Genomic DNA, 24,899 nt, shown 5'->3' on the forward strand with positions numbered 1-24,899 from the left:
GTTTGGCTATTGTGGACGTTGCTGCTATAAACATTCGGGTGCACGTGCCCCTTCAGATCACTACATTTGTATATTTGGGGTAAATACCCAGTAGTGTAAATGCTGCATTGTAAAATAGCTCTATTTTCAACTTTTTGAGGAACCGCCATACTGTTTTCCAGAGGGGCTGCACCAGCTTGCATTCCCACCAACAGCATAGGAGGGTTCCCCTTTTTCCACAACCTTGCCACCATCTGTCCTTTCCTGACTTGTTAATACCAAGCTCTGTGCTTCAGCACTGGCTTGTGATAAGTGTTGTGAGAACATGTAAAGTGCTGGACAAATTACTTATAATTTTTGTCATTCAGTCTCCACAATGTCTGATCATCAGAGGATCTGACTATACTTTGAATCCAGGGCTCTGCTATAACATGGAGTGTCTGTGGTATGGCAGTGAGGGCTCTGGAGCAGGGCTGCCTGACTCTCTGACTCACTAGCTATGGGGCTTTGGGCAAATGACTTAGCTTCTTAGAACATCAGTATTATCATACATAGAGTGAGGATAATAGTGGCTTTTTGATTAAAGGATCTAATACATCAAATATGTCTGGCACTGTTCTAGGCATGAGATATATAGTCAACAGTTATTAATTCTCTCCTTGCCTTCTTGGATTTGGGCTGTCTCATGTGCCAAGCATGTCCATGATAGAAAGTCCTAAATAGAAACATTATGAAGATTAACATTTGAAGAAGTGGACTGGCTGATATTGGGGGTAGCTAGTGAGGGACTTAAATCTGTTTTCAAAGTTGACAATATGGCGAGGGGAGTTTACTGATGTTAGTTCTCTTTGTGGGAAGCAATACTGTTCTCCACCCAAATAGAATACCAACACTTGCTAACACCAACCAACCCTTGCTAACACCAACCAACCCTTGGTAATATCAACCAACCCTTGGTAAAAACACTTGGCCTTTTATGGGGAAGAGTTTGGTTCTTTTCATTATTAGATATTAAAGACAGCAGTGCTATCTTTATTTTTTCTAGAGGTTAAAGACCTGAAAGCAACTTCAGGAGCTCCAAGTGGAGTATGGGTCAGATGCATTGCTGCTGATTGGCAATAGTGTGCTTTCTGGGGAAAGGTACACTTACTTCCCACGTAGGTATAGCCAGAGCTCTTGGTCATTAGACTTTACTGTGATTTTTGAAGAAAAGTGAATATAAGGGACCAAATACCAGCATTTATTGCTAACTTCTTCAAGTAATACTTTAAGGAGTTTTATACTATAAAATGGTACATGTTGTTGGAAAAAACTGTAATGCAGGAGGCGAAAAACATAGTTATGTATCAGATAAAGAGAAACATTCCTCAATGTGTCACTCTGCCCATCTATTGAAGCAGTTTCTGTTAAATTTATTTGCTTTTCCAAATATTTTCCTATGTGTGTTCTAAAAAGTCATATATCAGTTGTTTAAAGACATTGTTTATATGATAGTTTAAAATCTAAGGTAAAACACTCTAGTTTCACTGTTAAATCTTTATACAAACCAACTTGGGACTTTCTCAATTATTTTATAAGTATTAGCTCAAAGGTTTTTAGGTCATGGTATAAACTATGTCTCTGGTTGCAATCGCTTTTTTTATTCCTAATTTATATAATATTGTTTTAAATTTTTTAAAAAAGGTGTCAGGTGGGTGTTCTACCTTGCCTTGATTATTTTTTGCCTCCAACAATCGGGTGTTTATTTATTTCACTAATTATTTTAATATTTGCCTCAAGAGTTCTTGTATTTTTTTTTTTTTTTTGGTCCCTTATATTGAAGAATCTTCTAGCAGAACTTCTGTAGCACTGAGAATTACTTCTAGAGAAAAAAAAATGCCTTAAGAATTCTAGAATGAATGAACTCTATCTCAACCAAGACTTTGCTGAAAAATATGAAGTTGACATTTTCAGAGATATATTAAAAGTTACTGATTTTTCTAACAAAAACCTATATGACACTTGCTACCGGCCAGTCACTGCTATAACCCTCAACACTGTCAGAGGTTAAGGACTACTGCTGTCCCCATTTTATAGAAAACCCTGAAGTCCAGAGAGAGTAAGTACTTTGCTGAGGTCACATGGTTGGGAAGAGGCAAAGCCAGGATTTGACCTCAGGCCATCTGGTTTTAGAGACCATCAGCTTAATCCCTACATTTTGCCTTGTTATATGGAAGTGTAATCATTTATAAACAGATTCATACCTTTACGTATTCACTCGTGAAAAAAATGATCATGCCAGCCGCATTTAAAATCCTTTCCATTTTCCAATCATTTTATTACACAAATTTTGGAAGGACGGATCTGATAACTGTTGCTTATAAGGAGACATATTTCTATTGCCGGGCTAAAGTCCACTTTTTAAAAGTCCATTTGGTTGCTAATGATCCCTCTGAGGCCATTTTTGTATATATTAAATGTCTAGAGGTCTGTTCAGTGGATTATTAGGATGAACATAGTATAAATTTAGTAGTATATTTAATCTTTAGGTTGAAGAAACCAAACTTTCCTCCCCTAATACCAAAGTAGCTATTCCAGAATTTCTGATTTGACAGGCTTTGTCTGATAGTTTGAAAATAGGCAACCAGCAGACTAGCCTTTAAAGTTTTTCTTTCTTGCTACAATTGCTAAAAATATCACCAGACTATTTTGTGCTTGTCACTGTGAATAGGAGGATTCATCTGCTTATGAGCCAAAATGATTGGGCAGCAAAGCTTATTGTCTTTCTACGGTTTCCATAAACACTGGACAAAAATTCCCCAAGAGTATTTTTTTTGGGGATCACAGAGTCTGGCTGGTTCAGAGACGTCACGAAGCTCATGCATGGGGGGATCTGCTCTACGCACCAGTCGCTGGACTAGGCACGCACAAGGGGTGGTCATCTGTGCTCATTTAAGACAGCGAGGGGCGTTAGTCATGGGATTAGAATAGCTGTCCATTACTCAGAAAGGACAGTTGGGAGCTGGATTGCTGGTATTTTGGGCACTGTTTTTTAGTCGAGGAGTTTAAAATAGATAAAGCCCAGTTATAATGGCTCTTTCCCCTCCTGGCTGATGTCCTCCTCGTGGGATGCATTCCCCCAGTAGCACAAATGTATTAATAGTTCCGAGAGAAAGAATATAGGTTTTTGCTTTTCATGAGGGAATGTTCATTAAATTCTGGGAACTTGTATTTTTCTAATCAAAGACTTGGAAACTATTGACTTTCTCGTAGCACATAAATAGAAACCTTCAACCATGTAAATTAAAAAGGGAAGACCTAATTCTAACTATAAATTCGTGGGCGTAATTCACATACTGGACACCAAGCCTGCCTAGTAACTCAGTTTATATATCAAGAGTATTTGGATGTTCCTCTATCACAGATATTTTAAGCCTTTCATTACGGAATCATAGACTCTAAGAAATGATGTATACCATCTTCTTGACATGAATAAAACCACCCAAACTTCCATAAATGATTGTAAGCAATAAATCTTAGTTTGAGGCCAAATGGACTGAGTTCATTTTGGCCATCTGGCATCTGACCTTTTTATACATTGGGGAATCTGAGCCAAATTGTGTTTTCCTACAGAGTTAAAAAAGGCCAGATATTTGCTCTTCCAGCTTCTTTTGCTGTTAGGATAGTAATGGTTACAATAAAGTAAAATGGAGTTCTGGTGCAGAAATCATAATGGTGCAAACTTCAGTGTTCAAGACCCCATGGTGCATTTTCTTTTCATTCCAGATTTGTGATGTGGTTTCCTAAAACCTTACTTCGTCAAAACTTTGAAAACCTTCCTGAAGGCTTACTCTTACACTTAGTTCTCCAAATCAGAGTTTCTGTAAACAAACATTTTTTTAATAAACTCCTTTTCTGCATAATGGAGGACAGTGGACTTCTGTTACATGTAAATAGCAAGAAAAACAAAAACAAAAAAACCCTCAACAGTTATTCCTAATTGGATCACATACTGTGCTAAGGGCTTTTGACTCTATTAACTCATTTAATATCCTCAACAAACCTATGGGGGTGACGCTATTCATTTTATAGATGAGAAATCCAACACGTAGACTGTGTTCAAAGTCACTCAAACTGTAAGTGATGAAGACAAAATTTGAACCCCAAGCTCATGCTTGTAATAATATTTTTCTTTGGATTTTATATTAGCCCAGTATGCTCATTTTACAAACAAGGAAACTGAGACCAGAGATACTATGTGACTTGCTTAAAGTCACATTGATTTAATTTATTGCACAAAACACCAGATTGAACACTCTGATTCTCAGTCTGGTGAATTCTGTGGCTTATATACTGTCCCAAGTCACAACAGCATTTTTCTCAGGCTCATGATCTTTATAATTCATTGTATTGTGCTCTGCCTACTTTTTAGTTTCACCAAACATGGAGACCAGATGGTTTGTTTTCTCCTCTAAGTGAGCCCCTTTATAAAAAGAAGGGGATTAATTAATAAACCTTTATATAGTCCATTTTTTTAAAGTTTCCTGAGTAGTAATTTCCATTCCTTGAATGATTCTTTGGAAATCCTCTGTAATCCTCTTTTGTGGTTCTCCTTGGTCCTTTGTTTTTTCTTGCCAAGGGGAAGAAATTGTGTACGTTCCCTTACTAAACTGCTTTCAGATGTTCTCCTGCCCATTTTCCAACTGGCTATGTTTATATTTATTTCTGTTCCTATTAGTTCAGGTGCTGGACAACCCAACTGTGCTCAGTGGCGTTTGTCACCTTCACAGGCATTGTAGTCACCAGGGCTATGCCCAGGACACTGGTCCTGTGACCAGACCCTTGGAGACTCTTCTTGGAGCTGGTATCAGTGTATCAAGAACAGATTTCAAGACTGTGTCTTTTGAAGTTTGTGACTTAATACCATATTTCCCCAGTTATGGATTTGTGAGATTGAATAAAATTCTCCATTAGACATTATTTCTATTCTCACCTACAGACCACCTATACATCTCATATGTAGTAGAGTTCAACCCGAATCTCAGAGTACTTAAATGAGAGGGACCATGAGGGTTCTCCTAGATGTGATTTTACCATTGGTCTGCTTATGAACTTTTGTGTTCCCTGATGCCAATAGACAGTGCTATGGGGAATACTCATCTTGTTAATTCTATGTAAAGATAATGATCCATCTCTCATTTATTTGCCTTTATATCATAAGATCAGTGAGCTCAGGTTGGTGAATTCTCTTTTAGGCTGAGAAATTTTAGAAAGCAGAGTCTATTTAACTTATGTACTGTGGAACTTGACATTCCTCTTATTAGCTCTATTTTTTAGAGTCCTTAAAAAGCATATCCAATAGGCATATCAGGTATTATTTTTCTAAAAATAGAGGAACAATAATAATTATGATGTAAAGGCTGAATAAATAGGATGTTAAAATTTATAGAACTGTGAGACTACGTCTGGAAACTGAGAGGAGAAGCTAAATCATGAACGGAATAGGCAGATATAAATTTAACTTTATCCTCTTATAGCTTAGTGTTTCTGAAAGTACATTGTGTGTGATACTAGGTAGTTTAGAGGCCATTGGTTTATCTGAATAGATATGCATTTTATTGTACTTTAGAAAACATGTAATTACCGTATATAACCCATGGCTTTTCCGTTTATGTATGTGAGAAAAAGTTTACTTTTAAAATTAACTTGACTAGAAAGAGTTGATTTATTGAATTCTGAACAGTATTATTGGCACGTGTTTATGGCAGAAATCACAATGAAAAATACACCCAGCTTTTGGCTCTTAACAATTATTTGTTACACTCTCCACCGAGCCCTTACATTTTTTTTTTTAAAGTATGATATTTTTCTTCCACAAAAATGACTTTTAGGAAATTAGGAATCATATTTGTTTCACTTTGGAAAGCTAACTACTGAAGCCCTATTGTCCAGCAAAATATTCCTAATAACATCTCAGGTTGTTCACTTTTAGAGGCAGAAATAATTTATGTTATCAAATGATGCATTTAAAATCTGTAATACTTGTCCTTTCACTTAAAGGATTATGTGTGGCAAACTTTTGGAATTCAGCATCTCAATATTTGAAGTGTTTGAAAGCAAACAGGCTTTTCAGCATAGCTTGTATTTTGTAAAGCTTTTTAGAATACTAGTTTCTGGTCAGTTCATGGGAATTCTAAATTCAAGGATATCTTTACACACAATTCAAAATCAGGAAAAATTTTTGGAGTTTGTTTTTCCAAAAGAGGGAAAGTAAAATGCCAACTCGCTTCTAAGACCCTGTGTTCACATTCTGCGAGGAAATCGACTTAAGGAGGGACCGCACAGCAGCCATTGGAATGAGACCGGATTCGCTGTGCTCACGCTCACTTCCGGCTTCCGGCTTCCGGCTTCCGGCTTCCGACTTGCGCATGTCTGTTGGCGACTGTTGTCACCTGCGGGAGAGGCTCCCGCCCAACCAAAAAATAACTGGGTGAAAGCTTTGGTGATTCCTTTATCCATCTGGGAGCTTTCACCTTGCAGAACGTGTAATTTATTCAAGAGTCCCCTCCAACTTTTTATTATACGTACAATCTGCCTTTTTGAATTGAGGAATACTATAATAGATGGAGATCTTTCCACATATAAAGACACTTGTCCTGGTGCAAGGAAGATCGTTGGTTTGGATGTTTGCCCTCCTATTCTACTGAGTTCAACATGGCCCAAGAAGAATTTCATCTAAGGCCCTTGTTTTTTGGGGCACGAGAGGAGTTGTATACAGTAATTACTCTCCTTACTAAATCCCCCATGAATTTAGTTTCTGATGAGGTGAGGGATATGGCAAGGCATGTATCCTTTCCTGAATGTAAATTCTTCATTATCAAAGGACAGGGCTGACCGGGTACTGGCAAAGATCTTAAGAGGGTGGTAGGATGCTGGTGAAAGGGGGGCTGTCCTTGACCCCACAGTTGAAGGTGGGAAAATGTTCAGACTGTTTTGTGAGTTAATCAAAAGGATCCTTAAAGGGAAGGTTGTAGGGGTTTAAAAAAAAAAAATCAATGTGTCTCTTGTTGCTTGTTCTCTTGATGCCTAGTCTATTACTTTCTCTGCATTAATCAATTTTCATTGCAGTTTTTGCATTAATTTCCTTTTTAAAAAAAAACTCATATAAAAAATATAATCATTCTTGTAAGTGAAATGTTAGGATCAAAGAGAGAAATCATGATCACATTCTAGCTGGGCTTGTTTTCTAAAACCTCTGAGCCCAAGTCCTGTTCTCTGTGTTTAAGAAGGTGTTTAGGGGAGGTGTTGAAGACGTACCTCCCACAACTAACTTTTCTTTCTTTCTTTTTTTAAATCTTTAAATATTTGTTTATTTATTTATTTGACACAGAGAAATCACAAATAAGCAGAAGTAGGCAGAGAGGTGGGCAGAGAGAGAAGGGGAAGCAGGCTCTCTGCTCGGCAGAGAGCCTGATGTGGGGCTTGACCCCAGGACACTGGGATCATGACTTGAGCCGAAGGCAGAGGCTTAACCTACTGAGCCACCCAGGGGCCCCACCACAACTAACTTTTCTTATCAAAAAGTTTGAAAAAGAATGCAAAGTACAGTTGATCCTTGAACAACATGGATTTGAACTGCACAGCCCCACTTATATGCCAGTTTTTTACAGGGCTATAAATATATTTTCTCTTCCCTATGATTTTCTTAACATCTCTCTAGCTTTATTTTAAGAGGGCAGTACATAATACAAAATACTAAGTATGTGTTAATCAACTGTTTACGTTATCGGTAAGGCTTCCAGTCAACAGTAGCTTACTAGTGATTAAGTTGCTGGGAAGTCAAAAGTCAACAGGCAGAGTTCTGACTGTGTGTGTGGGAAGAGTACCCCAACTCCCACATTGTTTAGGGGTCAGCTGTAGAAAAATCCTTACTCTGAGATATAGCGTCATTTAATGCTGTGTCAACATGCCGTTCAACATTGTCTCTCCTCTCCACCCTGTGCCTCTGAAACAATGTGAAAAAGAGTCATAACTACTGACCTCATATGCAATTCATGACCGTATGACATTGTGATCTCACTGTCCTTGGCCTTGCCTATGTTAGATAGCTATCTTTGAATCTCTTGATAAAGTTTTGGGTTCTGAAAATAACCATTTATTTTTGGTTCCCTGTTAAAAATACTTATTTGGGTAATACTATTTATTTTGATCAGTAGTAGACAGGTAACAATTTAAGAAATGCTAAAGTTGTCCACAGGCAAAGTCCATAGTCCCAAAGAGCTGTCCATGTTTCCGCCTATTAAAATCATGAAACTCACATCTAGTTTTAAATGGAAAACCCCACGTGCTTCTAGTTAAAGGGAAAACACTCTCAGGCTTAGTTTGCAAAGATTTTCAACCTTCAGTTGAAGATCTCCTATATAATCAATTCTCTATTACTCTATTTTAGGAGAAATTCATGGCTGTTTGAATATAGCTTTAGGGCTCCATTTCCATTTCTTAGGATCCTGAAGTTCCCATCACCTGTCAGGCATACAGCCATACGTTTTGCACAAAAAGATTCAGAGCTTCCTTCCTTTGGAGTCTTCCACTCTGTGCTTTGGCATTTCTGGCTAGTGAAAGCAAAGGCTTCTTGGGAGTTTTTAAAGCTGGTCTGTGGGTGGCTGGGGTGATAAGCTTAGGGAAACACATGTCTGTGATGATTTACGGGCCCCATCCTGTTCTCATGCTCAGTCTACCTATTTAAAGAATTAGTATTAACACACTTGGTGAATGACTTAAGTCCTTGGATAGCAAGGACATGAGCAGGTGGTACGAGGCAATGGAAGAAAAAGTAGGACCCGGGAGCTATCTTTTACCATGAAGTCAAATTCCTATTTTTGTCCCTAGGATTTTTGTGTGGCGATTGGAAAAGAATGTCCGTGCCACAGTGTTCTTCCATCTGCTTCTCCCTGTGCTCCCTGTGCTCATCCGTCACCAGACGGAACTGGTTGTAAATACAGGAATCCTAAGTGGCTTAATTTCATTGCATTATTTATAAGAAAAACAGTGCAACTTAAGCAGTACCCAAGTAAAATTAGTGGAGGACATTCTACAAAACCAGAGAGAGGAATGGGGTTAATTTGGGGCACCCTGAGAAAGATGGTATCCTAATCCCCTATATGCCAATCTAGCACCAGCCTTTCTGCCTCCTGACTTGTACATATTTGTTGAGGAGATGAGCACATGGGAATTAAAATACATGGTTGTATTGGAATTCCACATAAGAGAATGGGCGCAGCAAGACAAGTTTGAGGGGTGGGAATGAAGCCGCATTTTGTTTGTAGGCTGGGGGACCTGTTCCCAGGAACCCAGTCATGGCTGATTAATAGGGAAAGGGAAGGGCTTGTCTGACCCAATCTTACTGGGTCTTTGGAATTAAGGCACACTAACGTCTTTGCTGTTCAGGTGCTATGGGCACGGACGCTCCTATGTCTCCAGCTCCTTCCAAGGTTCTTTTTTTGTGTTCACCCTCCAAGTTCCAGCTGCAGTGTCCCCTGGCTTGAAGAGTTCCCTGCTCTGCTCTGTCACACTGCCCAGTTTATGATATTCATGGCACTTACCATGATCGGTATTTTTTTTGGTTTCTTTACTTGATTATTTTCTGCCTCCCCTTGAAGATAACTTAACCTTCAGGAAGGCAGGAACCCTGGCCCTCTTTGTGGAGTTAACAAATGAATGGATGAGTGAATCAGGCTCAGGTGGGAGCAGACAGGAGGTAGTAAGACCAAGAGGGTGTGCCTGCTCCTATTAAGCGAGTTTAAACACTCATTTATGCAATGGGGACTTTTCTTTAAAACCTGTGAATTAGCTTCTCAAAGTATTAGAATAAACATTAGAGTTGAAGTCAGCAAATTTTTCTGGAAAGGGTCAGGTAGTTAATATTTTTGGTTTTTTAAAAAACAACTCTTGAAAAATCTAGAAATCTAAAAAATGACAAAAACAGGCAGTAGCCAAAGTTGAGTCTCAGCTGGCTGACCTCTGGCTCCTGTGTTTGCTGAATTGTGGAAGGCTGGGGTTTGTTTTCTGACTGCAAAATGAAAAGGTTGGACGATAACAATATTAAGCAAATTTCAAACACTACAAAGATTTGAAAGACCAGCCTAATGAACCCAGGGAGCTATACTAAACCTTTAATAGTGAGGTTTTCTCCATGAAAATTTCCCAATTTGTTGACTGCTGACTGAATGCTGCCTAGAACATTTTTTCACTTCATGAGAATTTTTTTTCCCTTATCATAAAAATAGTCCATACTCATTATAGAAAGTTTGGGAAAAAAGAGCATCAAGCAAGAAAAACTTAACTCTAACCAGAGATTACATTTTATTATTTTCCCAGTATTTGTACTGTGTGTAAAGAATTTCTCAGAACATTTTTTAGAAGCTGTATACAGCTTTGCATTCTCATTTTTAGGTCAACATTCATGCTTGGACATTGCTCCATGTCTTTCTTTGAAATCCTACTTGCTGACTACATAATTGGGAAATAGAAAGGTGACCATATTTTTTGTGGCCAGTGATTTTTTTATTGAACGTTTAGGATATATCTGTTTTTGACATTATAAATTCCACTGTGATGAACATCCTTATGTCTAAGTATTTGTCCCCACTCATTAGGTGAGGGAATGGTCTGTTTTATCACTCCATACAGAAAGGGGGCACCCACAGCTGTATTGCTCACTCACTGGGTCTTATGTTACCATTTTTAATTTTGGATAAACTCAATTTCATTGCAGCTACTTTATATGCATTTTAGGACAGATGCTGCATCTTCTACTTCTATAATCCCAAGGCCTCCTACTAACACACTGTGTTCAATAAGATGGATTACAGAAGTAAAACAGAAAAACAAAAAATCCTTTATGCATACTAAAGACAACCACTGGATTAAGAAAGCAATGGGACTGTCATACTTCATAAAAGTGTGTGTCGTAATGATTTTTAGAAAATAGATTATCGGAGTAATCGGACAACAGTGTTAATACATATTTTGAACTGTTTTGAGCTATTTAAAAATAATACTTTTGAACTATTTAAAAATAATACTTAAGTATGGAAAATACATGATAAATACAATTATTTTAAAATAATACATGAAGAAGTATCCTACTTTTAAAAATATTTGGACTACTCTAGGGTGATATTTATTAAATATATCTTTAGTTTTAGTTTTACTAGAATTAAAATTCATGTAAACTAATCACATGTTGGGTGGGAAGTTTGTGGACAGTGCTCATCTATGAAAATGGATTTTTCTGGCATAAAGGAGAAAATTCCAGATGGAAGGATCATCATAGGTCAGAGTTCATGACCCATAACATTAAAGCGTTCTTGAAGAAAGGATCAACATGATCTGATTTTTTCTCAAGTATATTTTCACTCTCAAAAATATACTTGTTTCAGAAAATCTGGCAAGTTCAGTTAAGAATGAAAGAGGAGGGGAACAAAATCACCACCCCTAATTCCATTGTCTGGAGACAAAGACTGTTGACAGAGCAACAACATTGCAGCATAATTCCTTCCAAAATATTTCTGTGTGGCATTAGCACAAGTGTGAAGTTGAAGGTCTAGCTTGTCAATGTTACACAATTTTTATCAAAATTTATTGAATGTCCACTAAATGCAGGATATGGCATTAACGTCCCTTTATTTTCTCCAAGGTACTTTGATGAAATTTCCAGCTATCAATATCCAAAGATATACATTGTGATCTCTCTCTCCTTCTTTTTTTTTTTTTTTTTTTTTACAATAATTCAAATGCTCACAGGCACAAAGTGTTGCATCAGTTGGGATATAAAAGACTGGCTCACGTTATTAAGTAACCTGCAAAATTCTATTTTTGACGGCTCTATTTGTCCTGCTCGTGATAAGAGAGCACAAGTGAGTCACCCTCTGGTTTTTGAATTCTCCTTTTGCGAGTGTTCAATGTTCCCAACACCTAAGTTAGCAAATAAATTCCCCAACACCTAAGTTAGCAAATACCTTTTTTTATGGGTATGCTCCCAGAATTGTACTAAGCTGTTGCTTTATCTTAATTTTTTGTACAGAGATTTTTAAAAAAAGGAAACCTGAGGTTGCCCTCTTTGCAAAGGCTAAAGTATGGAGAAGGCTGAAAGGTCTCCCCTAAGTCCCAAAGCGCCGAGGCTGTACCTTTTCCAGCCAGTTAATATGGGCTGTGGACCAGTGACTGGACTGGGCAGATCCCAGGATGGCAACATCATGACTAGTAGAATGGGGGCAGGACCTAGCCAGTATTCTGGAAATTACAACCCAGAGTGCTTAAGGGACGTGTTGAAGATTATACAATTTGTGGCAAGGAGCAAGTTAAGCCACAGGTCTCCCATTTAAAGTCTTGGGTGACTTCCTATACTTTGCAGCCAAAATCAGGAGGGATTTTCCAATTCATTCAAAATGATTGAACCGAGTGCTGTATGTATGTAGACCTTGACTAGAGGGTTTAGGTCCGGATAACGAGGTTTTAGCATTCTAGGTTTTACATTATGGAAGAATTTATTTTCTTTTCTTTCTTTCTTTCTTTCTTTTTTTTTTTTTTTTAAAGATTTTGTTTATTTATTTGACAGAGATCACAGGTAGGCAGAGGCAGGCAGAGAGGCAGGGAGGAAGCAGGCTCCCTGCTGAGCAGAGAGCCCAATGCGGGGCTCGATCCCGGGACCCTGAGATCATGACCTGAGCTGAAGGAAGGCAGAGGCTTTAACCCACTGAGCCACCCAGGGGCCCCCATTATGGAAGAATTTCTGACCCAATCAGTCACTCTGTTAGCAAATAAATAGTACTACTGAAAGTGAATCCCATTATAAAGTTTAGGCTCAACAAAATAGTTTTTGCATGTCCTGTCATGCTAGTGACTAAAATTGCAATCAGAAAGATAATATTGTAACTTCTCTTAGTTCTGTAAATCTTGCCAGAAATTCTGGCCAGTAGCAGTGGAATTATAGCCTATAAATCATGAGCAAGGTACCTAGCCTCCTAGTGCCTTGTTTTTCTTATCTGGAAGCTGGAGATGATCATAGTGTTGTTGTAAGGATCCAGCGAATCAATTTATACAAAGCAGCTAGAATAGAAGTGCCTACTAAATGTCTGTTGTTATTTAATTGCTATTAATGTGTGGTTCCATTATTGACCTTTTCTGAATGTAATTGAAAAAATAAATTCAAAGTAATATGCAGATCGGCCATATGTTTTTAGGGTGATTTGATTGGGAAGCATTTTTTTTTCCATTTCATTTTATTTTATTTTTTTCAGTGTTCCAAAGCTCATTGTTTATGCACCACACCCAGTGCTCCATGCAATCCGTGCCTCCTTAATACCCACCACTAGGATCACCCAACCCCCTCCCCACCTCCTCTCCAAAACCCTCAGTTTGTCTCTCAGAGTCCACAGTCTCTCGTGGTTCGTCTCCTCCTCCGATTTCCCCTAACTCACTTCTCATTATAAAAGGAAAAGAGCCCTATTGGTCTCCCTCTGTCTATATTGCAAATGATCTTACATCCTTGCATTTGGTTGGTAACACGATCTCCTTTGCTATTTGAGGCTTTAAAAAATATAGGACCTGTAAACTTTTCACACAGCTGTAATAAGACGTTACAATTTTCTGTCCAGAATTTTTTAAAGTGGTTACTTCATGACCGGATGCTATTTAATTGGCAACAGGATTTTAAGATGGATGGGACTCTCTTTGGCCTCTGGCTTGGATATGGAACCAAGGTACTGGACCACCAAGCAGGAGGAAGAGGGAAGAAGCTGCTGTAATTGTTTACATTTTTTTTTTTTTTAAGATTTTATTTATTTATTTGACAGAGAGAAATTACAAGTACACTGAAAGGCAGGCAGAGAGAGAGAGAGAAGGAAGCAGGCTCCCTGCTGAGCAGAGAGCCCGATGCGGGACTCGATCCCAGGACCCTGAGATCATGACCTGAGCCGAAGGCAGCGGCTTAACTCACTGAGCCACCCAGGCGCCCCTGTAATTGTTTACGTTCTTGATGCAACATCTCCTCACTGTTCCCCGCTCCCCATCCCTGGGTTTAGGAAAGCAGTGGCGGAGTCTGGGAGGGGTTTGTGGAGCTATTTGGACACCCCTGCTGGTGAGTTGTGGATTCTGATTTCCCCAATGTGAGAGGAATTGCGAGGTGCATCTCAATGAACTGTGGCAGGGGCAGTAAGGAAACCAGTCAGAGAGCTCGAGAAGCACCCCCTGTTTTGGGGAGCATACTAGGCTGGTAGGTCTAACTCACTCCTGAAATCCCTGATGGTGAAAGCAGTGGGTTCTCCTGCTTTGATGTTGGCGAGAATGAGAGGTGGTTGCTTTGTGGAAACCGTACCTCCAGGTTTTGCTGGTCGGAGAACGTGTGAGTGCTTTCCGGGGGCTAGAGTTTGGCCACATGTAGGCCCCATGGAGAGGGGTTATCTTCTCTCCTCCCTAGGAGCTCTGCTTGTCAAAAAGAGCTCTGCAGAAGGGGTCAGAGGCCCAGGAAAGTGGCCAGCCAGAGGAGGGTGAAGCAGGGGAGAGATGCCTAACAGTGGAATTAAGGAAGACTGTGATGATCTTACTTACCTGCCTGCGAGACCCAGAGAGCCCAGGGCTGGCTATGGGTCAAGCCCACGCTGCCCCCACTCTTTGCTTTGATCCCTTCCTTCTGTCTCAGCTGAGTCCGAACGCATAGTTAGCAGACTGGCATGGGAAATTATGCTTCCGAAAGCATAAAGGAAGAAAATAGATATCACCCTCTACCTTGACATACATGGGAAAGGAAATAGCTATAATTTGAAGTCTTTATTATACTGCAGTGGACATACTACTATTTAGTGGAAGATTTTTTTTTTTTTTTTAGTTACCTGAGAGTTACCAGAAAAGTCATGAGACATGCCCTGAATTTCATCCGGGGAAAAGGAAGAACTAGTGCTTTGAATAAAACTGAACAGACAATTTACATGTTTTGTGGTTAATTCTCATAAAGTTCTGATTATTGAATGTAATGATTATATATTCATAGTTTGCTTAATGATTTTCTTTTATCCATTTAGGTGTGTGATATTGAGGTGTTAAAAATAATGCCATGCCAGACAGGTTTATATGTATTCCTATCATATTTTGGGCCATTACAGATTAATTTTTCAGAAGGCAAACATCCTTATGTATAAATATTAATTGCTTTTCAAAAGCAATTACCACCATCTTTGCATAAGTGTTTCAGATACAAAGAAGGTTAAAAGAAAAAAAAATTAAGTATTGTTGGTAACGTATCTAACATAACTAAATGCAGTACACTTTGTAACAGTCTGACAAAGGATTATATAATAATCCTTTGGATTATTATAGGAGCATGTTGCATGTTTTATTGTTATCCAAATGAAACTTGTATTTGTAACAGCACATGGGTTTGATTAAGTTCAAAAGGTATGTGGGTGAAAGATTACAGCTGGGAATGAAAAGTGTAGTGTGTGTAAAAACTGTAGCAAGTGTAAAAATTAGTGAGATTCCACTTTGTCTTATGGTAAAAAGGGCAACATTATTTCTTCAAGTAAGATATGCTAAATATTAGCTTTCTTTTCAGTGTGTCCTAACCTCTCTAAAGGAGGCTTTTATAGAAACAGCAATAATCTATATAGATAATTCTTAACCAACATCTAGGAATAGTCAGTTGTAGAACTTTTTCCTTTTCAAAAATGCTGGACATGGAGAGAAACTATTACAGATCCTAAAGCTGCCTGGGGAGGTGTTCTGAGAAAGCTTCATGGAATAGCTCCAGTGACCAACGGTCAGTCCTGGGGTGCCCCTAGAAGTCTAGAAGTAGGGAGTCTCTCAGGAAACTAAGGTTAGTTCCAGGATAGCTTGTTCTCTGCTGATTCTTGCAACACTAGTGTGGTTCCACTTCATAGAATACCTTGGGTAGTAAATTCCAATTGGCTTATCATGTACCCAAGTGTTCTTTTAAAGCTACGATAGTCCCAGTGACTATGAATGCTGATTCTGCTTCCAAAGGACCAGCTAAGATGAAGCTGAGAGCCAGAGTGGAAAGAAAGTCATCAGCAGGGTCACCCGCAAACACTGAAATGATGTAACTTCATCCCCCCGGGAACGAACATCCATCCAGAGTTACACAGCTGACCATTCACATTTTGCATCTTAGGACCACGAATATTCCCATCATTCAGAGAACTCAGTGCTGGATCTCAGCAGAGGTCACAAGAAGTTCCTACCTGGACCAAGCTATATCCTGTGCGCTGGACCAGGGCGCGGAGGGCTGCTTCCTTCTGGGTGCCGCTCAATCCGTCCCCGGATTTGTGATTTGATTCCATTGAGAGTGATTATCAGCAAAAAATCAGGTTAATTAGGGTTGCTCACTGAAACCAAATTTAAGATAAATTAAGTAAATTACTGTTGCCAAACTTGTCCTTCTCACAAAGGACATCTTTAGGAAACATCCTCTGTAAATAATTCACTAAGTTAGCGTTAACGAACAGCCACACACAAACACGGCTGGTGAAATGTCTCATTAAAAAAGCGTTTTTAAAAAAAACGTTCAATTTTAGTTGGAATTTGGAAGTCACAAACGAGTAATCCCCCCTTCTCCAATTAGAATGCAGATCAGTAAATCGCAATTCAATTATTTCGGAATGTCACCAAATGCTCAAAAACAAATTAGCTCCTATCGATTAAAAATAGGCAAAACGGTCCTTGCAGATGTGGGAAGAGAACAGGGTGATTAAATCAAATCACTAGGATAAAGTATTATCCTATTGATATACTAGTATATCCTAGTATAAACTAGGATATAGTATTAAAATCCTGAGAGATTGAGCTTTCTCTCTCTACTCAGTGTGGTACCTAAAACCTTTATCTACTTATTCACCAAAGATAAATTTCTAGAACAGAGTGTGCTCTGTTGCATCTATAAGAATCATCATGCAAATTAGTCTCTGTAATAAAGGGGTCCTATAGGTTTTAATAAAACAAGAAAAATAGATTTTTTTAGTGGTGCTAGAAGTGGCCGACTGACGCTTGGATCATCTGTCACTTAGACCACTCAGGAGAGGACAGGATGCCCTTTGCAAAAAAAATGTAAGGAATTCTACAAGTTTACACATCTCCATGCTTATGTAGATATAAAGATGCAATTTCAGTGTTTTCTCTTCTGTACCTTTTATTTGGGAACATGATTTGAACCCCATTGCAAATGGGATAATTGTTCCTACCTAGAGGTTCATGGGACGAGGGAGTGGTCATCCTGAGTGGTCCAGGCTGTGGTGGCGGGAGGCTCTGGGGGCTCCCATGCCCAGAGGGGCTTACACTGACCTCACTTAGTGTCAGGGCTCAGGAAGGTTCTGTGCTGGCCTTCCACTCTGCCCACTGTGCTCTGCCAGCCAAGACTAAAGAAGAGTGTTTCACAGTGATCTGAATCACATGCAGATTGAATGCCTTTCAACATAAGCCCTTTTAAGACTTTTCTGTGTTATGTCTTGAGCTTTCCTATGCTACTTCTGGTGGTCATTTAAAGATTCAGAATGAATGGGCCATTAATAGTGTAGGAAACGTGTAAAAAAGTGAAAAGTGAAGCTGGGGTGATCATGTCAGTAAGAGATTCAAAGTCTTCTATTAAGGTAATAACTAATAAACAAATGCATAGGCAAGCAGCATCTAGCATTGTCTAGAAAGTAAATACTTCCAATAAAATACAGAGGACAAGAGAAAAATGAGATTTTAGAGGGACAACTCCTCAGATGTTACCGGGACAGAATGATTTCATGCCTCACACGTAAGAATGGCCATTCTTGCTCTTGATTGTTCTAGTAATAATTGCCTGCTTCCAGCCCTGGCCAGCTCCACTTTGACTCATTCATTCTCTCAAGTGGTTCTAAGTCCGTGCCAGCTGGCCCCTTTTGCCCTCTGCCTTGTTTTAAGGCACTGTGCGTTAGGGAATGTCTATTAAATTAAAGTACCAGTTTCTGTTGCTGTCCTTTGCAAAAGGCAATGAGCAAGCTTGTTTCCTTCCTTCCTTCCTTGCTTTCTTTCTTCCTAACTTTGTATCTTGGCCAAGACAAATTTGAAACCATTTTTCAGATAGTGGTGATTGGATAGACCTCTAACATCTAAGTGGGGGCTTGTAGCTTCCCTGACAACTTTACAGTGTAAACCATCTTCCTAGGGATGCTACAGGGTAGGGAGGCGAAAGGAAACCTGTGTTCAGCTTATAAGGCTAACTGGCTGCTGACTACAGTTCTAGAAATCTCTATGAGACCATATAAATTCTCTTAAAAAAAATAAAACTACAAAAGGCATTTGGAGGATTTCCAAAGAAAACGAGCCTTTAGGACAAAACATAACTCTTGCACTTTCTCCAAATGTTGCTAAAATTGTCTTTTCATCAGGACACTCTCAACACCACCCCGCCCCGTCCCCTACCCGGCGTCCCTTTGTGGATTTAATCTGCAGAAGCAGGGAGGCCACCTGTGAACTGGGATCTGGTGAGCTTAGTCATTTTGGTAATCAAGTGTCTCCCAGATGTTTGGAGGCAAAGTCTCTTGTTTTTTTGGCCAACTTGTAGTTTTACTCTTTGCTGAGCTTCATCTTTTCCATCAAAACCTAACAGTTCATGGTGAAATGACAAGTTTTATGCAAGACCTACCTTTAGTTTTGGTTAATGATTAGTACAGGGACCTGAAGACACTTTGACATCAGAAAGGGCTTTTGATCACAGAAACTCACTCTGACATTGCTGAGAAAACTCTCAACAACATCTTGACATAGTGTCAAGTCATCAGAAGTCAGGGAATAGAAATAAAATTCAGAATTTGCTACAAGAAACACCTCATCTTCTATGGTTAGTTCTCAAAAACAATCCCCTTTCCCAACATTGATCTGAGGGATGAACTTGGATCCTAGATAAATATTTTTTTTTTAAGCAAGTCAAACTTCTGTTAAATTTGGTCCATTTAGAAGAAGGATTGTGCAATACATTTTCTAATATCCCAAAATTGTTCAGATCCAAGACCACTGCCTTTTGAAAGAGTCGTTCTCAATGTAATTTATGGAGGCAGTAGGATTCAAAACCAATACAAAGTAGGCGTTAGGAACATTGGCATCGAAGGAGAGCACTCATGAGTAGTAAGTATTCGAATATACTTCTCAATAAGTATCACTTATTTATTAAAATATTTGCTGAGTACCTACTGTCACTGAAGAATTTTTTGAGATACTAGGAAAATAGCAGAGAACAAAACAAACCCCTCTCCCCAAAATCTCACAGAGTTTTCTAGTGGGTGAGAGAGACTGTAAACAAGTAAAATGTGCAGGTGCTAAAGATAGTTCCTGAGGAGAAGAAAAATGAAGAGAAAAAGAATATGAAGTGTGTGTGTGAGAGGAGGGAGTGAAATGTTAGATGGTGTGATCCCGGGGGTGGGGTGGATTTGGGAGGAGACCCGGTGAGGTGAGCATGTGTCTGGGGGAGACCGTTCTGGGCAGAGAGCCTGCCAGCCTGAGGGCCCTGAGGTGGGAGCTCCTTGATGGAGCCAGCCTGTGTGGAGAGCACGGAGCTGAGTGAACGAGGTCAGAAGTGGGAGTTAGCAGAGAGATAATGGCAGCCCAGGCCATAAAGGATCTTGCAGGTCAAGGTGAGGACTTTGGTTTTTGCTCTGAGATGGGAAGCCAGGGGATCAACGAGATGCTTAGCAGGATCTGTCTACCACTGAAGAGAGTCGAGAAGGGCTGGGATGGAGGGGAGGGATGCCGACACTCTAGTTCTGTTTTCGTGCAAGAATTGGCTACTTTGTTCATTAGGGTATTTTTGGCATGAATTCTGATTTGAAAAAAATACTGTGTGAAAACACCCCTTGTCTTGATTCCGGAGTTTTTTTTTTTGTGCCCTTACATCTTGCGTTGGAGTCAGGGCCCTGCTCAGGTTTGACCTCACTCTAGTCAGTAGAAAGCTCACGGGGCTAAGTGGGGAGCCCGTCAGAAACCAGCGCACCTTCTGGGCAAGAGGGAGCAGTGGTGGACGAGGAGTGGTGAAGAGCGGATATCTTGGATCTACTTTCCAGATGCATGGGATGCATCTGGAAATGAGGGAAAAAAATAAGGAGTCAGGGATGACATCCAGTTTTCTAGTCTGTGCAGCTAGAAGAATGGACCTATTAGCTCAGATGGGGAAGAGCAGATTTGGGGAGGACCAGGAGCTTTGCTGTCGGCTTTGCTGATTTTGAGATGCCCAGCAGGTAGCCACATGAGCCCAGAGAGGCTGAGCCAACAGTTGGTTCCAGGAGCTGGAATTTCCTGGGAGAGTTCCAGGCAGGAGATACTAGTTGGGAAGCTATTGGCCTAGAGGTGACATTGAAGCTGTGGAATCAGGTGAGATCATCTACGAGTAAAAGGTAGAGAATAGGTCCAAGGACGGATCTCTGGGTCGCTCCAGCTCTTGGAAGCCATAGCGGAGAATGAACTGGAACAGTCGGAAAGTTCGAGAACAGCCAGGAGCAGGAGGTGGATGGAAAGCCAAGTGAAGAAAGGATTGTTGAGAACAAAGGAGTGATGCGAAGTACATGCTCTGTCATGTCAAGTAAGTAAGATGAAGCCTGAATAGGGGTGTAGACATCTGGATTCAAATCCTCATTCTGCCTCTTACTGTGTGCCCGGAAAGTTCCTTAACCTCATGGTGTCCATGCATTCTCAACTCAGGAAGCAGTAATATTTCTCTCTGGGTTGTTGTATTACGTGAATAAATATGTTGAAAGAGCATTGAGAGAGTTCCTGGCACCTAGCGAGGTTAGTGTTAGATGCAGATATTTGTGATTTAGAAAAAGGGAGGAAGGGAGAGACAGGACAGTGACTAAGCACCCCAACTTCTCAGGTTCTGCAGTAGGTAGGACATCCTACAGATTTGTGCAAAGGCGCTGTTACCCGGATAAGAACGGCTGCGCAAAGAGATGGGCAGTGAATGGAAGTCACTGGAGGAAAGTTACTGCTGGCATCAGCGCTACAGGAAAGAACTGGGGTCCCCGATCAGTTTGCTCACGTGTGAATGGGGCTCACAGGCAGTGCTGCTGGGGGCGTGGTGCGGGGCTTCGTTGATATCTTTTAGTAACTTGCTGTTACCGCCAGTAACTCCAGCTGGAGGAGAGAAGGCGGCACAGAGCGGGGGCAGCAAAGCAACTTGGGGGAAAGCTTCCCCCCTTACCGTTGGATGAGGCAGGACCCGACACAGGTCCCGTCCCTTCTCCCTCCTCCTTGCATTCACTCTAGAACAGGGTGAGGGAGGGACTCCTAATCCAGAGATCTGGAGGACTCGCCTGGCTCTGCCAACTCTCACTCCTTGGCCATCGGTGTGTCCCGGTCCTGTGTGTGTTTTCGTAGCAAAGGGACGCTTGGTTCGAATGGACACTCCGAAGCCAACCTGCTGTCTAGAGATGGGCCCCTCCCCTGCTCCTCTGCCTCCAGTCATTCTGGTGGAGACTCAGAGTCTCCATTTCCTTACATATGAAGTGTGAGGATAACAACAATTCCTACTTCACGGGGTTGTTTTAAAGACGAACTATGAGTAGATTAAAAATACTTAAAGTGGTTCCTGGCATTTAATAACTGCCCGGTGAGGGTTACTTATTATAGTGTTTTTAATTCTTATTATAATTAATTTCTAATTCCAAGGGGTAAAATTTCAAAATCACTTTCTGGGAAGATAAAATCTCACACGTTTAGCCCCATACATCGTCCCTCCAGGACTAGATTCCCTTCCAGCCATCTCATTCCCTTCCCTGCCGCTGGGGGCTCCCATGCTGCCTTGTATTTTTGGCTCTCTGCTTGGAATGTCCCACATCCAACCTTCGCTACACTGGCCATGTTATCCTTCCCGACTGGATGGAAAGGTCTGCTCTGGGAACCCTCCTTCGATACCCTCTTAGCGTCATGTTGGAGCCACAGCCTTGATACACTCAACTGAGTCTGCACATCCTTGTACCATTGCATATGATACTGTAATGATCTGCTTGCATGGCTGGCTTTCTTGCTACACCGTGACCTCTCTCAGTGTGGGGACTGTGCTGTACTCCTCTTTCCTGGCCCAGAATGCTTAGCCTGGAATTTTGCTAAGTGCTCAGTAAATAACTTGGAGAACAAACGAAAGACCTTGGACTGGCATTTCATAAATGACAGTAACTTACACTTGTTCTGAAGTCAATCTCCTATTGTTTATTCTTCCTGTTCCAATCACTTCTAGAAAGTTCTGTCCTGGAGTAGTGAGTCTACCTTTTGTGCAAGATGGATGTCAGGGATTTTCACTGTGTTTATATGTGCGTTCTTGTCTTTGGGAGAGAGAAAAAGAAGAGTAAAATGGAGCGTGCGAAGTGACTGAAAAGGAGAATTGACATTTGAATTTTCTTTTCTTCTTTTAGGTGCCTTTCTGGTTTTCTGTTTGCAACGTTGGAGCCTACTTGATCCAGAAGTGAAGGGTCTAGAAGTTATTGAGGGTTCAATATTTCTGCCTTCCTGAAAGTCACAGGTGGATTGGAATGAACATCTCACCTCGGTCGAGACTTTTCAGTAGATATTTCCAGAGTTCACTGTTGGGCAAGGTCAGAGTTGCTGTTCCTGACCCTTGACCCTGGTGGCCTCAGGTACCAGTGGGTCCTGGCTCAGAGAAGGTGATAGGGAGACAAAGATAAGGAGGCAAGAGAGAGAAGCTGGTAGGGAAGCAAGTGCCAGCATTTCTGCCTCCACAGCTGTGAGGGGGATAGTAGAAGCTGCCCTTGCTGTATTACCCTATGCTATAAAGAAGAAAAGCATACGGAAAAGTTGTACCTATAAATTGGCTTGCACGTTGTGGAAGGGAAACTATGAGGGGATTGTAAGTGATTTTTTTTTTTTACCTAGATTTGCCCGAAGTTAGGCAGTGTCGGAAGATGAGTGCCCTAGCGGGACCGCAGTTGGTGCCCGTGGCAACAGAGAAAGTGGGAAAACAGGTTTGTTTTTTAAAATAGTAAATCGGGCAAGACAGACAAAGGTGAGAAGGGCAGGCCCACTGAACCTGCGCAGAAAGAAAAGCTTGGAAAAGCAAAGGCAGGTGTGAAGGAGAGGACAAGAGGGACGGAAGACAGAGGTTCAAGTTATTAGCTTTCTTGGTCTAAAAATGCAATGGGGGCGCCTGTGTGGCTTAGTCGGTTAAGCACCTGCCTTTAGCTCAAGTCATGATCCTGGGATCCAGGGATTGAGTCCCATATTAGGCTCCCTGCTCAGCGGGGAGCCTGCTTCTCCCTCTGTCATGAGTATTAGAGAAATATCTCCAATGTGCCGGGCACCGTGCTAGATGGTTTAGTCCGGAAATAGAGTCATTTTGTTACTGCTAGAGTTTCTGTATGTATTTTATGGACTTTTCTAAAGAGGACGACTGAGGACACGGAGTTGGGGGTAAGACTCTTTCTGACTTGGTAAGCAGAGGAGAGACGTTCCTTTGTAACCAGGTAGGAGACATTGGGGTTGGTGCCAGCAAGGTGAGTGACGGCTTCATGGGCCAGTGGGACCTCTGCAGACCCAATCCAGGCTTCCCCAGTGTTGGTGCACTGACGTTGCATGATAACTCTTACCAGCATGCAAGTTGTATAACTGGTTTTATAAGGAGTTCCAAGCATTTAGTATGTCCTGGGAATTTTACACAGAAGGAGCTCCAGTTATATCGACATGGTCTGTGAAGGATTAATGACCAAAGTTTATGCGTTTGCCTACTGATGCTAAGTAAATACTATCGTGCATTACTTGATAAAGAAATAGAAACTAGCTCTAATGTTCTCTCTGGAAATGTTTACAATCGGTCTTAAGTTTATTTTAGAGGTGAATTCACATGATAGCTCTGCAGTTGGCCATGTATCGTGAACCACAGCAAAATTAGAGAATATGCATACATAAAATTCCAAAATGTGGCCTAAAAACACCCCACCTAGTCCCAATATGTGGCACCTTCTTTTTAAAAATCAATATATTGTCAGCCAAAAATTAAAGTAACCAGAATCCCTATTAAGGCAGTAGTAATCAATCATACCTTAATTTTGGGCCTGGTGAGTTTGTGCCTTGTCAAGGCATAAAATAAAGAGAAATTTAAGTTGTTTTTAGTAGATATACTAACTTACAATTACAGAAAATATCCTCGGTCTATAGTAGATTGCACATCTTCAGAGAAAGATAAGCTGGCTTTGAGATTTCCATCCCACCACCACGATTTTAAGTTCTCTGAGGCTCTGCTGCTTATTCTAAGAAAAGGAGCACTGATACCTAACTTCAAGGGTTTTTGTTTTTATCTTTCTATTTTTTAGCATAGGTAAATCAGATATCGAATGGGAGAGAACCTAATCAATCAATCAATCAGATAATGGATAGGAGAGAATTTAATAAACTGCCCGGCATTTGGATGATACTCAGTAAATATTTCCTCCTTGTTCCTTGTCTGTTGCTTTGGTTGACTCATCTTAGCATCATCTGCGTTCTTCTGCAAGGCTATCCTTCCTAGAAATTGTCCAGGGGACACAGAAATGCTGTTTGGAATGTGTTATGTCTTTCATGTTGCTTTAGTACTTGATCGGGTGGTTTCTTGTGTTTATTGTCACTTCTCAGTAGGAAAACATCCTTAAGGTCTTCAGTGTGTGTGTGTGTGTGTGTGTGTGAGAGAGAGAGAGACAGAGAGACAGAGAGACAGAGAGACAGACAGAGAGACAGAGAGAGAAAGAGAAAGCACGTTAGAGTTTTTTTTTTTTAAGATTTTATTTATTTATTTGACACAGAAAGAGACAGCAAGAGAGGGAACACAAGCAGGGGAAGCGGGAAAGGGAGAAGCAGGCTTCCCACTGAGCAGGGAGCCAGATGCGGGGCTCGAAACGAGGACCCTGGGATCATGACCTGAGCCAAAGGCA

The 24,899-nt window shown here is 40.6% G+C and overlaps 1 protein-coding gene across 3 annotated transcripts in view; it reads right to left on the minus strand.

Annotated features, from left to right (window-relative positions):
- A1CF (APOBEC1 complementation factor) overlaps nt 1-24,899 on the minus strand; it is a 79,540-nt gene that overhangs the window by 38,210 nt on the left and 16,431 nt on the right. For 2 of the 3 annotated variants that reach the window (XM_032313421.1, XM_032313420.1), the window contains exon 2: nt 16,215-16,358. The exons of the other annotated variant lie outside the window; for it this stretch is intronic. In XM_032313421.1, coding sequence (XP_032169312.1) covers nt 16,215-16,313 — 99 coding nt within the window. In that variant the 5' untranslated portion in view covers nt 16,314-16,358. The remainder of the gene's footprint in view (nt 1-16,214; nt 16,359-24,899) is intronic. 3 annotated transcript variants of the gene reach the window in all.

The sequence above is a fragment of the Mustela erminea genome, chromosome 14 (assembly GCF_009829155.1).
Source record: "Mustela erminea isolate mMusErm1 chromosome 14, mMusErm1.Pri, whole genome shotgun sequence".
Classification (NCBI taxonomy): domain Eukaryota; kingdom Metazoa; phylum Chordata; class Mammalia; order Carnivora; family Mustelidae; genus Mustela; species Mustela erminea.